The sequence below is a fragment of the Platalea leucorodia genome, assembly GCF_965183815.1.
Source record: "Platalea leucorodia genome assembly, chromosome: 7".
Lineage (NCBI taxonomy): Eukaryota > Metazoa > Chordata > Aves > Pelecaniformes > Threskiornithidae > Platalea > Platalea leucorodia.
The window spans coordinates 52267829-52280454 of record NC_138829.1 but is presented as its reverse complement, the minus strand read 5'-3'; the positions used below and the strand labels follow the sequence as shown (position 1 = coordinate 52280454).

General features: G+C 36.0%; 1 protein-coding gene across 2 annotated transcripts; it reads left to right on the top strand.

The window, feature by feature from the left end:
• Positions 1-3432: 3432 nt before the first annotated feature.
• Positions 3433-11649, top strand: GAL (galanin and GMAP prepropeptide; the record flags this gene model as incomplete). Of its 2 annotated transcripts, XM_082316878.1 has the most annotated exons (6): positions 3433-3513; positions 4219-4273; positions 5232-5303; positions 5706-5792; positions 9168-9245; positions 11597-11649. In XM_082316878.1, 6 exons carry the CDS (start codon positions 3433-3435, stop codon positions 11647-11649), a joined length of 426 nt encoding a protein of 141 aa, XP_082173004.1. The 2 variants fall into 2 exon arrangements, with proteins under 2 accessions (XP_082173004.1, XP_082173005.1); XM_082316879.1 differs by lacking the exon at positions 5232-5303.
• Positions 11650-12626: the final 977 nt, after the last annotated feature.

Genomic DNA, 12626 nt, shown 5'->3' with positions numbered 1-12626 from the left:
AAGCATTTGCTTTCTGTAATGTCAGTGTTTCACTGGAATTAGTCCAGTGTATGGGAGACAAATTTTTCTGGTAACTTATCTCTAAGCCTAGAATTCATTGCCATTGCTCATATAATATTACAGATTTTGTGTACGTACTTGAGGATGGTCTTAAACAATATGTTCATGCTTGATGTTACCTGGGAAGCAGGAAAAAATTCACTCATTTTTCATGCAGATGGACATCAATCTGTGAATGCAGTGGTTTTTAATATTTGATCTTATTATTCATTAGTGAGTTGCTGAAACCAAACCTGGCTATACAACTTCAACACAGAAATAGCAGACACACTTTTCCTGCTTCATTCATTATCTCTCAATAAACTTCACAGTGAAGGGAGCCACTGCAACTCCAGACTGTTCCAAAATATACTGCAAAATCCACTTTTATTCAGTATTTTTCCTGATTATACACAATAACCATTCTTGAAGATTTACAGGTTTTGTTAATTAAAAATCAAATGGGTCATCCTACCTCCTCAATTGTATATAGGGGAAATTTTTACCATTAAACACATAGTAGAATCCTTAGGATTTACCACTTGTTCTCAAAATGAAATCTCCAGTGACAAAAAAGCAATTAATTTTTTTCCCAAGCCCAATGTTTCAATACTCTCATTTGTTTAATCCATATTACCATTTCCTTAAAAATTCAAAGCTTTTTACTCTGGTTGAGAACAGCATTGTCCCCTGTGTTTTCATTTAATTATTATGAAATGCAGTTGCAATTATAGAACAGAGTACATGTTGTCGTGTGAGACAGCCAGTGGTAATCCTGTGTCTCATGTATCAATTTAGAGACATTAGAGACAGTTTTGTTATCAATGCTATTGACTTGAGTAAATTTTAGATGAGCTTCATTGTGAGTTTTTTGGATGGTGAACCTCTGGTGAGGACTAGGCATAACCTAACAGTTACTGCAAATTACATTAAGCCTTTAAAATTAACCAAACAACAAATAAATCAATGGAGGAATTAGTATGTTGAAGGGTCACCTCAGTAAGAAAATAAACCATGTAGTCACAGAGATGGCCATTTTTCAAGCTAAGCTAGAAAAGGCAGGCTTCAGACTAATTCTAATTCTTCTGGCTGAGCAGTGAGATTTAAAATTCCTACGGAATAAAAAAAGACTAATAGCATTCTTGACAAGGAAAATTGGGAGAATGAGAACATCAATTGTAGGAATGACTGATAAAATTATTTAATTGACACTAACCTAAAGATAGATTTAGACAAAAAGTATGATGGGCAAGTGATGGATTAAGCCTTTGAGTATACAAAGAGGCTTTCTTTTGCATCTGACTCTAGTGGAGATGAAGAGATCATTTTACTCTGTAATTTGACAAGAAGATACAAGTATTGTGAAGAAAAATTGGAATAAAAATTACAGGTTAAAATACATTGTTTCAAATACTTTTTACAGGAACCCAAAGAACAAACTGCAGTCAAAGATAACAGAATTAACACATTTTTGTAATATCGCTTGAATGTAAATTTTGACATCTCTTGATATAACTTCTATGGTTTTATTCAAATAACACAAAGAAAACATTTTCTATCACAGAGAAGCTTTAAGTTTCAGAAATTACTTTTGGGAAGTTAACAGTTGAAAGCTAGGAAATTTCAGCCAGAAGTGCATTTTTGATAAGGTAAAGGAAAACAACACTTTGCAAAACTTATATTGCTATTTTCCAGATCTATCTAGTCTAAATTGTGAGGATCATGTAATGGCTGACAGAACATCCTCAGCAAATGATAAAAAGCATCAAATGAAATCTGCAAAGTTGAGCTTCCCATTTATGTACATTAGCATTTAAGAATTGTGTAAAATAAACTTTATTCAAACAGTTTTAGATCAGTGATCCAATGACATGGCTAGACTATTATAACCCTACTGCTCCTGACAAAAGAGGGTAGGAAACAGAATTACAAGACACAGCTTCTGTTTCTAGCCTGTATTATGAACATTATGCTATATTGAAGTAAAAAAATTGTTTGCTTTTAAACTGGTGAACAATATGTGTATTGCATTGTTTGATAGCAGTCTCAGCTCCACATTCAAGTTCACATACACACTGTATAAAAGTTTGCAACAAATCTTAAGCAGCTTCAGAAAAAGGAGCTGGAAATATAACTTATTCTGTGCAACATCTGTGATGCTTTTCTTGCTGGAAGATGAATTTGAGGGACTTGTAGTGAATAAACTCATCTGTTGCAGAGAAAATATGATTTGGCAGAGAAAAAAGGGAACTAACATTGGAATCTCTGCCTTGTAATTCAATTTTGCACATCCTGATGCCAGCTGTAACCACAACTAATAAAGGCAAACTGGTGAAACTTCACTGGTTATAAATTACCAGGCCGGGGCTAGTCTAATCATTGGGAAGAGCTACATCCCTAGCCTTTCACATGTAACCTTAAAAAAAGTGATAGATACAAAGCTTTTGACTCAGCTCCTTTTGCTCTGATGCTAGAGCAAAGGGCTTGAGTCCAAGGGATTTTAAGGGACCATAAGTGGCCTCTATCACAGGGAGCTCCAGGGATCGCAAGTGGAATGGGGGTGAGTGTGTGTGTGTGTGGGGGTGTGTGTGTGAAGTCCTCGGTATTCCCAAACACTGTGAATCTTGTTAGCCAGCATCACACACAGATGTTTGTATTCAGCTCTGCTTCCATACCTGAGTCTCTGAAAAGTGATCTGTGTTCACTTTATGCTTTCTTTTTCCCCACGACCAACCAAGCCTTTGTGAAGTTGCAGCGGGTGACAGGCGCGGGCCAGGCTGCCCAGACCAGAGCTCCTCTCGCTGCTCACCAGCCTGCCCAAGGCCGCCGTAATCAGAGGTAATTGTCCAGGCTGTTATCTCCCTGCAGCCTGCGTCGTGCTTCCAAATACCTCTAATTGAATTGCTATAATTTTTGCCCTTCCTAATGCAGTGGGTAGGCGAGGGGGAAATGACCCAGGAGAGGGGAGTGGGCGGCTCTCGGCTCTCCTCCTCCCCGCGCCCCTCCTGCGCGCTCGCGCTGCCGCCCATAAAGGGCAGAGGCAGCAGTGGGTGGGTGTGCAGGCTTGCACCCGCGCGCCGTGGCCATGCAGTGAGTGCCCGCCGGCAGGACTGCAGCCGTGGGACAAGCCGCCCCGCCGCCAGCACCAGGTGAAACGCTGCGAGGGAGAGGTCGTCGCGCCCCAGCTCAAGGTACTCCTCTCCCCACCTCTCTGCCTCTCTCCCAGTGGGAATTTGGGTGCCAAACTGTCAGCCACAGCCGCCATGCCCCACGGGAAAAAGGTTCACCCCGACTTCCCACCCGCGGCGGGGATGCTCACATGCCCTGGGGGATCTGTAATCGGAAGGCAAAGCGATAACTCGGAGCATTTACCCTAGTATGGTTTCTTTCCAGATGCAGAGGTGCACTAGTTTTGTGTTTCTGTCTTTAATCCTTTGTGCCACCCTGTCAGAAACGTTTGGACTGGTTTTCCCTGTAAGTACTAATTTCACTGTTGGAGGCCCTGTCCATTGGGCAGCATACATGTCTCAGCTGGCAAGAAACAGTAGTTTCTTCAGAAACTTTGTAGTGATATACACTGTATTTAGATATAGGGGTTGGACAAGATGCAGGACTCAAAACATTTTGGGCAGTAAACAGGTTTTTAGTTAAGAATTTGAGGCTTTTGAATATTAGCTCCCTTGTAACAAATAAGACTAAAGGGAAAAAAGAGTGTCTAGTTTATAGGCCAAAACTGAATGGATGTCCCATCTGGCTCAGAAAAGGTGGTGTACATATGGACTTTTTTTTTTTTTTAAAGAGGCTGTCATGTAAATCTAAACAATTAAAAGAAAACATTGCTGTTTGTTAAGGTGATTATCAGGTGGTAATATAAACTTGGGAGTATAAAGTCAAAATTTCTGCCTCCAAAGTGTGATTTGTAGTTTTACTTACGTGGTGTTTCATACCACATGGATGTCAATAGCAAAACTATTGACTTAGATGGGGAGGGGGCAAGAGTTCACCATTAATATTTGCTTCAAGATTATTGGCTTTTATTTTTTACAATATTTCTTCATTTCAAGCCTTCTGAAGACACTTTCTGCTGAGAGAATATCCATTTGAGTGCTGTTTGCTTTGTCTTCAGAAAGCACTGTGTAGTTCATGCAATAATATACTTACCTTTTTTTTTTCTTTAAGGCAAAAGAAAAAAGGGGCTGGACTTTGAATAGTGCTGGTTACCTACTTGGGCCACGTAAGTCAAGCACTTTTTTTGCATTATTTCAAAATGCAGAAGTTTTTTTCCTTGTAAACCAGTTTGCTGTAGTGTGCTACTCACTTTCCTGATGAATATCATAATTTTGTCTAAATCTGCAAGACTGAAGAAACTCATTTGGGAGATTACTTGTTTAGATACTTGTTGTATGCCTATTATAGAATTGAGACAAAAACTGTTATTTTCTAAAGCAGAGTTGTGCTGTAAGGCTTTATATCTAGAAGCACATCTGGTCACTCTTTGTGCTTCTGAACTGTAATTGTCATATGACAAATACTTCTCCCCCACCCCTGAAATGTTACAAAAATCTTATAGCATCTTAGACGTCAAGGAAAGAATAACAAAATATGACATTTTGGCACTTCTCAATGTATTTCAGATTTCACCTTTAAACCTATTTGAAAATGGCTTCACTACCTGGATGTATACTACTTTTTTTTTTTCAATTAAAACAAAACATATTAAACAATAACATGTAAACTCATGACTGTAAATATTAACAGTTCACTATGTGAAAAATATTTATTGTTTAAAATATAGGAACACAGTGGTTTACAAAGGTGGAGAATAACAAATGTAGATTATAAGAAAAATGAAATGCAGTGCTAAGCTGTCTCAAATATCTGTCCTTTTACCATTACTTCTTGTTCATGTAATAACACTCATTACCAATGTTTCTGTATTTTCAGTCTCAGTAATATGTGACAAGTACTACAGATACTTACCATGACTCTCTTAATTGTTTTTAACTAACCTTAAGGATACCTTAAAAAGAAAAGATTAATGCATCTTAAACATATTAACTGGTTCTGTAAATGTCTGGCAGTATATTTGCCCCGAAGCAGATCTAACCAAATTGGCAGAGATACTATGGGGAAACATACTTGTCAGTGCCATTTATCTAAGACTGCATAATAGGAATCATCCTTTGTTGCAGGTCGTATTGATCAGCTTTTACTGATACAGGAAATGTCCATTGCAAGGGGGAGAGAAGAGGCACCAGGGGCATGTAAGATAGTTTACATGAATAACCTTCAAAAAATATCTGCAGTTTTCTTTTAAGCAAACTTATCAGCAACATTTTCTAAAAACAGAGGAAAGTGTAGCTAAAACAACTTCCCAAATTACACATGAATGTACAAACTTACATTTTCTTTACAACTTCCTCTGAATTCAGTAATAGCTTCAGCAAATATGTAGTACAGGACTGGGCCTATAAATGATATAAATCATAAGCACAAATTCAGAAGAAAGGTTATTTTATCTAGTGACACATTAATTGCTTCTTTGTCATTTTGTACATCAAAAGTGCCTATTCATGATCTTTTCTTTGAAATCCATGAAAAGTAAACAATATAGCAAAGGTTGTTATTAAGTCAATTAACTCTTCTGATTTCAATTTATTTACCAGATGCAGTAGATAACCACAGATCTTTTAATGACAAACATGGTTTCACTGGTAAACGTGAAATACAGCCTGATGAGGATATCAAAGCAGGTAACAAAATTCTGAAAGCCAGTATTGTTGATTTGTTTTTTTTATGTTTAGTAATTTATTTACTGTTCTTGAGTTAACTAACTGCCTAGATACAAGGCTATTCCTGCACTTTAACAAAAATCCTAATAAACATATGAAAGGAAGAAAAATTAAATTTGGCCATTTGGCTCTTTGTACACGGTCATAGTTTAAAATGTCTTGGTGCCTAGGGAAAAGTACCATAATTGTGTTGCTTTTAAAGTATAATAGATTATATTACTTTGAATAAACCTAGTGCATAATGGAATCTTTCAGTAGGGAAGGCTACAGAAACTGTCAAATGTTTTTTGCTTGTTTTTGATGTTTTGGTTTGTGGGTTTTTTTGTTTTATTCTGATATTCCAGAGCTGAATCCAGACCTCAGAACTGTATGGCACTGTTAATGTTGTAAGAGTCTCCACTATTTAAAAAAAAAAAAAAAAAAAAAAAAAAAAAAAAAAAAAAAAAAAAATCCATGTGAAGTCTCTCACAGTATTTCCTATATTTAAGCAAAATGGATTATCTTCATTAAAAGATTGAGAACCTGGTCAAAACCGAAGTCAAGGCAACATATTGTTTTGAGGTTGCATGTATCAGAATTTAGTAAATGGCAATGAAAAGGATACAGCCTTGTTCTGGATTCATCATCCAAAGCTGAGTGTCTACAATATATGTCTAAACTCTCTTTACGAAGAGAAGTTGGCACTTTTAGGATTTATTTTCAACACTTACTTCAGGACAAGAGGTAGTAACTTCTAGAAAAACCTGTTTCTTTCTCCTGGGGAGAAACTAAATCTGCTGTAGGCATCTAAAGTGAGCTGGGATGAATCTCATCTTTAGCCTGTCAAAGAGTGATCGGTTCCTCACTGCAACCAAAGCAAGCAGTATGTACTTGAGTACTATTACGTTCATCACTGCAGTAATGGAGGAAGAGAGTCCCAGCCCCAGAGCTCTTGCAGGCTCTTTTAAATCCACCCAACACAAAGCAAATGTAGCTAACACTAAATATGTTCATAAATAAAGGAAATGTGCTTAATTACAATTTCATGGGCATAATTACTTTGTAAACAGAAGAGTAACATTAATGCATTTCTTAGTTGTTACATTCTCAGAATGACTTCCAGTTTAGTTCTGGTACATAGTTACATAGTGGGGTTCTGTGTGTGTGGTGTTTTTCAGTTGGGTGGTTTGTTTGGTTTTGGTGGGTTGGTTTGTTTGGTTTGGCAGTTTGTTTTTAAGAAAAAAAGAAAAAAAAAGGGGGGAGAGGGAAGAACCGACTTCCTCAAACACTGGTGTAAAAATATTTTTGCCAGTCAGAAATGATGTGAAAGGAAGGCTTTTGTAATGCAGCTCATATCACAACATGTTGCCACTTGTGGATATACTACCAGCTCCTTTACAGGAATATGATCTTTAAGAGTTATGGAACTCTTTTGCCAGGGACTGCTGCACCTCCACAATTACAAATAAACCCAACCAAACTTGTCTGGATGGGACCTGAAAATTATGTAACTGCCTCTGTTATGAATGTCATTTTAGATTCTCTTCTCTCATCAAAAGTTTTCTTTGAAGCTGAAGTTTATTATAGAGTTCCCATCCAAAGGAGATTTGAATATAAAAAATGGATAAGGTAGTCAGAGTTCTTATTTTAATTGAAAAGGTTTTTTTTTTTTTTTTTTTTAAATCCTGCTGATTATTTACAGAAGTATCTTAAAATGGCATTACACTATTACTGTAAAAGAATTCATGCAAAGGACTGCTCTCTCTCCTTGAAGGAATGTTGCAAAATTCACAAGCTCTCCAGATAACCTAGAAGAACTTTTAAGCTGTATTAGTTACATAACACCAGGTCCAGAAAAACAAAACAACAACAAAAAACCAAAACAAAAACAAAATCTATGAGCATAATTAGGAAAACCTTTAATTTCCAAGAGCATAACTGTTCCTTTACTAGAGTCTGCAAGTAATTGGCTATAGAGAATTAAGGTCAATAGCAGAGTATATAGAAATACACATGTACAATATGTGCAAGTGACTAAAGAAAAATATTTATCCAGTAAATATCACAATGGTAATAAAATCTGGGTCAATAAACTAGTACTAATGATTAACCATAACAAAAATCGTAATAGGTTAGGTGGGAATAAAAATTAAATTATGGAAAACTTCAAAAAAATACAAGTATTATTAATGTAAGTAATAACATCTTTGTGTCAGTTCAAAGACTGGAAGACAAAACTTTTAGATGCATATTTCTTAAATGCATTCTTAAATGCTGACTCTCTATATATTAGAAACCTCTGTGTTGCTTACAACTACCCATCAATATTTTTGTGCTACAGAGCTCAGTCTGCCTTCTGACCTGTATGTCACTAGAGGCCTAAATCTCTTCCATCATGGAAGAACTCCCCCAGCATTCACCTGCTGCAAAGCCAGTCTTTCAGACTATTTTCTGAGATTAAACACATCCATTATGATAAGATCAAGGGACAGTATTTTCAGTAATGTAATAATGGACTGTCAGTCAGATACTGACAGTCAGGTACCCCTCTGTTCTGTATGCAGAGAACTAAAAATCTTAGAGAACAAATGGTAGGTGATTTCCCTAATATAGAACAATTCTCCATCCTGTTGATAAAAAGCAAGATGTGTCCCCCCCCCCCTTTTTTTTTTCCTAACACAGAAAAGACAGAGAAAGCATGCTTCTCAACCTCCCAAAGTGCAATAACAAGCTGCCAGAAAGCCTGATAAATTGGGCCATTTAAAAAGCATCAAAAAGCCTACTTCCACAAGATCAGAGATGTATGTTCTATTAGATACGTATGCAAAAACATACCTTTCTGAGCTTTTAGTAAAATCCCAGGCCTAGCTTTTGGGCTACAAATCACTTCTATAGCACTTGTGTGGCTTATTGGGAACAAAGTCAGACTACATGAAGAACAAAAGTTCTTCAACAGTTAAAAAACTCTTTTGCAAAGCTGATTAATTTGTTTCCTAAATTTACCTTTCCCTTCAATCTCAGGCTAGCTAACACAAAGGAGGGAGTTGAGAACAAGAGGATAACTCTCTTTGCAACAGAACTCATAAAGCCTTAAAGACCATAACCATTAAGGTATCAAAGCAGTTCCTATGCAGCAATAGCATACAAAGCTGGGCAATTTTGATTCTGAGAATTGCAGTTACCTACCTTGAAGTGGCTTTGCTCTTCCATGAAATGAAGTTTTCCGTTAAGGATTTTAAGGAAAAAGAAATTTCAGATAGCTTTTTTTTCAGAGTACTCATAAACCTAGCCACAATGTCACATACAGTAGATTTTTATACCATGTTAACATTAAGTAACAACCAACTTGTTTTATAGGAAATCTTGGAAGACCACTGGCTGATGAAAACATTGTGCGCACAGTAATTGAATTTTTGACTTACTTGCATCTTAAAGGTTAGTGAATACCTTTTTAATCTTTCACACTTTCTGGTGTGAAATTTACTGAGAAGATAGGACTGTCCTTGAATGTACAAGTCAACCACAGATTTGAGTGTGCAAGACTTTGAACAGCATCTCTGGTGGTGGGGGGAACTGTCGATTCCATTTTGGTGCACTTAGGAATAGGCCTGATTTAAAGAGCACAGGTAGTCCTGCCAAACTGCAGGTCAATGAATATCCAACATAGCAGGGTTCTAATACCATTTGATTACTCAGAGCACTGTGAAAATAATAACAGCTGCTACTAAAATTGTATGGACCCAGCTTTTAGAAGAGTTGAAAACAAACAAAATACAGTCTGATTACATGGGAGTTAGTATAAAACAATTCAATCACACATTAAATAAGACCTCAGTTTAATGCCAAGAACAGTTCATTGAAATTCTGAAACACTTGTTAGTGACAAATGAAATACACCTCCCTTTCTGTCTGTATTCTACAATAAAGTCACATCATAAAATTGCAACAACACTAAGCTGTTGGCAAACAGCTCAAAATGCTGTGGAGTCTCAAAACTGTGACAAGAATTGTAAAACTGAGCTTACAGCGGATTCTATGAGAACGGTAACTTTATTATAACATTAGGTGAAGAGATCTGCCTGCTTCTGAGTTTTCATTAGTTTTGCTTTTAAAACCCCCCCACAATTCTGAGCTTTTAAAAACCTCTTCAGCGCTTCTAAAACTGTTTACAAAATGTTCAAAAACATAATATATACTTGCAAAGAAAACAACAGGAAGGAAAAAAGTTATTTTTACTGCAAATATTTGAGGAATTCTCTGTCTCAGCAGACAATTCAATAAATCTGTAAATTCTATATTCTTACCTTTGTATACAACAAGTTGTAATTTTGTGGCAACTGTATGCCGTGGGATAGTAACAAAGAACTGTGTTACATTTATATTTTAATTTCATTATTAAAAAAGACTTTCAAGAGATATGTTCATTTTCTGCATATCTAGGAAACAAAATTCTAGACCTCTTTGGCATCATTTTCTAAATGATTTGCATCCACTCAAGCAAAATAATTCTCGCTACTGAAAATATCAACCCAGTGTTTATTGAATCAACTTTGCATTTGAAACAAAAACTGTTTATGGTTAGTACTAAGGGCCTGAGATAATTCAAATATATATTTAAATTATATTATTAGCATGTATATTTACTGTGGACAAATTAGTAGCTTGTTTGTTGTGCCACTGTGAAGAAGGAGCCCTAAACACTCCTTTATCCTGCTATGTGAGCCTAGGAAGTAAAACCAATAACTGGACACAACAGAAAGGGTGTGAAACATGTTGAGCTTAAGCATGCAATCTCTGATGAGTAGGCTAAGAGCTGCTAAGGTGGGCAAGAAAATAAAATACATCTCATAAAAATACAAATTAGTTCTTCCCGGGGATGAATGAGCAAAAAAGGCTGTATTATAATGCTAAGTAACAATTCCTTGTTTAGGACAGTGATGACAAACTGCAGTTTTTATTCAGAAAAGATGGTTTTATTATCTGTCCTCATAAAAAAAAAAAAAAAAAAAAAAAAGGAATGTCCAGATCATATAAAATGGCTTTTCCCTGAGATAGTTCTTGCATTCCCAGGTTTCAGGACACAGAATGTTATTGTATTATCTCTTAACAACATTTGTTGGCAAGACCTAGTGCAAACTCTTACACAAAATCAGAACTGTAGATTTAGGAGGTGAAAAACATACTTTATTATGGTAGAGATGCTTTAAGATTTTTGCTCAAATTAAACTTTACTACATTAAATATATTGGTTTAGATACGTTCCTTTGCAGGGAGGGGGAAAATTCCTACTCGTGGGATTCAGATTCAGGGAATGGTTATCCAGATTAGAGATACATTTCGATCTGCAAGATAAAGTGAATATTTTAACTGCTAAGAAGTATCTTGGTGATAACTAAAAGTGGCCTTCAGCTCTTTCTCTTGAAAATTGCTCCCTCCAGCTTTAAAGGCTTTCCATATAGAGCAGGCTGTGTAGGATGGCAGCCATAACTGGATAATAAAACTTTTGAGATGCTGGGATCCAGCAATATCAATTGACATAATTTCATTGTCATTCTGTCACTGTTGTTTCTAAAAAGGTGAAATTATAGCAGGATTATTAACATTGAAAAGAAAAACTCAATAATTTATAAATTATAATATGAAAAGTTCAAGGATTTGCTTCTTATAGTCGAGAGAAGAAAATTATAAAAATGTGTACTACTGAAATTGGATTTCATTATTTAATTGTTAAGATTATTATGCATACTTACATATGTGTTAATTATCTCCCCCCCCCCTTTTTTCAGAGGTGGGAGCACTTGACAAACTACCTTCACCAGAGAAAACAAACCAGTCTTGAAGAAGAATGCATTTTTTTTTGTTGTAGTGTAGATTTAGATTGAATTCTAAACAAAAGATCTAAACGAGCTGAAGATGAGAAGTATTGTTTGCATTAATCTGATAAACGGTAAACAGCATTCTGCCCTCTGTTTTTGTTCGTTTGTCTGGATTTTTTTGTTTGCTTTTTCCCCCCCTTCCCTCCCTCTTGTGATGTTATAGTGTAAAATTTTGCCTTGGTAAAATTTTTCTGTAGGTAAATGATAAAATAAAAATAAAGAGCAACTACATTGTTTCATTTTAAAATTGAATACATACCAGCACACAGTACATCATATACAAAGCCCAGGTTAAATTGTAAGATTACACTGCATCTATACTCTGTAAAATTACAGTGAAATAAAACATAAATACTACACGTTGGGTACTTTAGCTAACTGAGAAAAAGAACAGTGACTTCAATTTGCTGCCATACAGAGCCCTTTTAGGTCACAAATCTGTCTGTACTTCTACACTTCACGGATGCCTTACTTCCTGTTCATATTTTCATAGACATGAAATAAACTCGTGTTCATTTTAAATTTTGTATTCTTCACCTGTAATACACCAGCCCATTGACCGAAGCACACTTTTATGCAACACAAATTTAACTGTTCTGTACAGGTAACAGGTTTACACAAAGTCTATCTGTAGGATTCCTATTCCTATGTCATCAAGAATACTGGATCTGTATTCTTTAATGAAGAAATTCTTCCGTCCACTCTAAGGTAAAAAAAATATTTTATGAGATGCTTTAGTCTGAGTCCAGCAAAGCACATGAATATATGCTTAATTTCTATGAAAGAGCTTTGATGTACTGGGACCAGAATGCTAGGCCCATACACAATAAACGCCATATCAAGAATGAGGAAAGGTTTGAGAGGATACAGAATCTTAGAAAAGTTTTTCACATTCAGATGACTTTCACTCTCTGCATAGTGCAATGAAATACCATCCTTT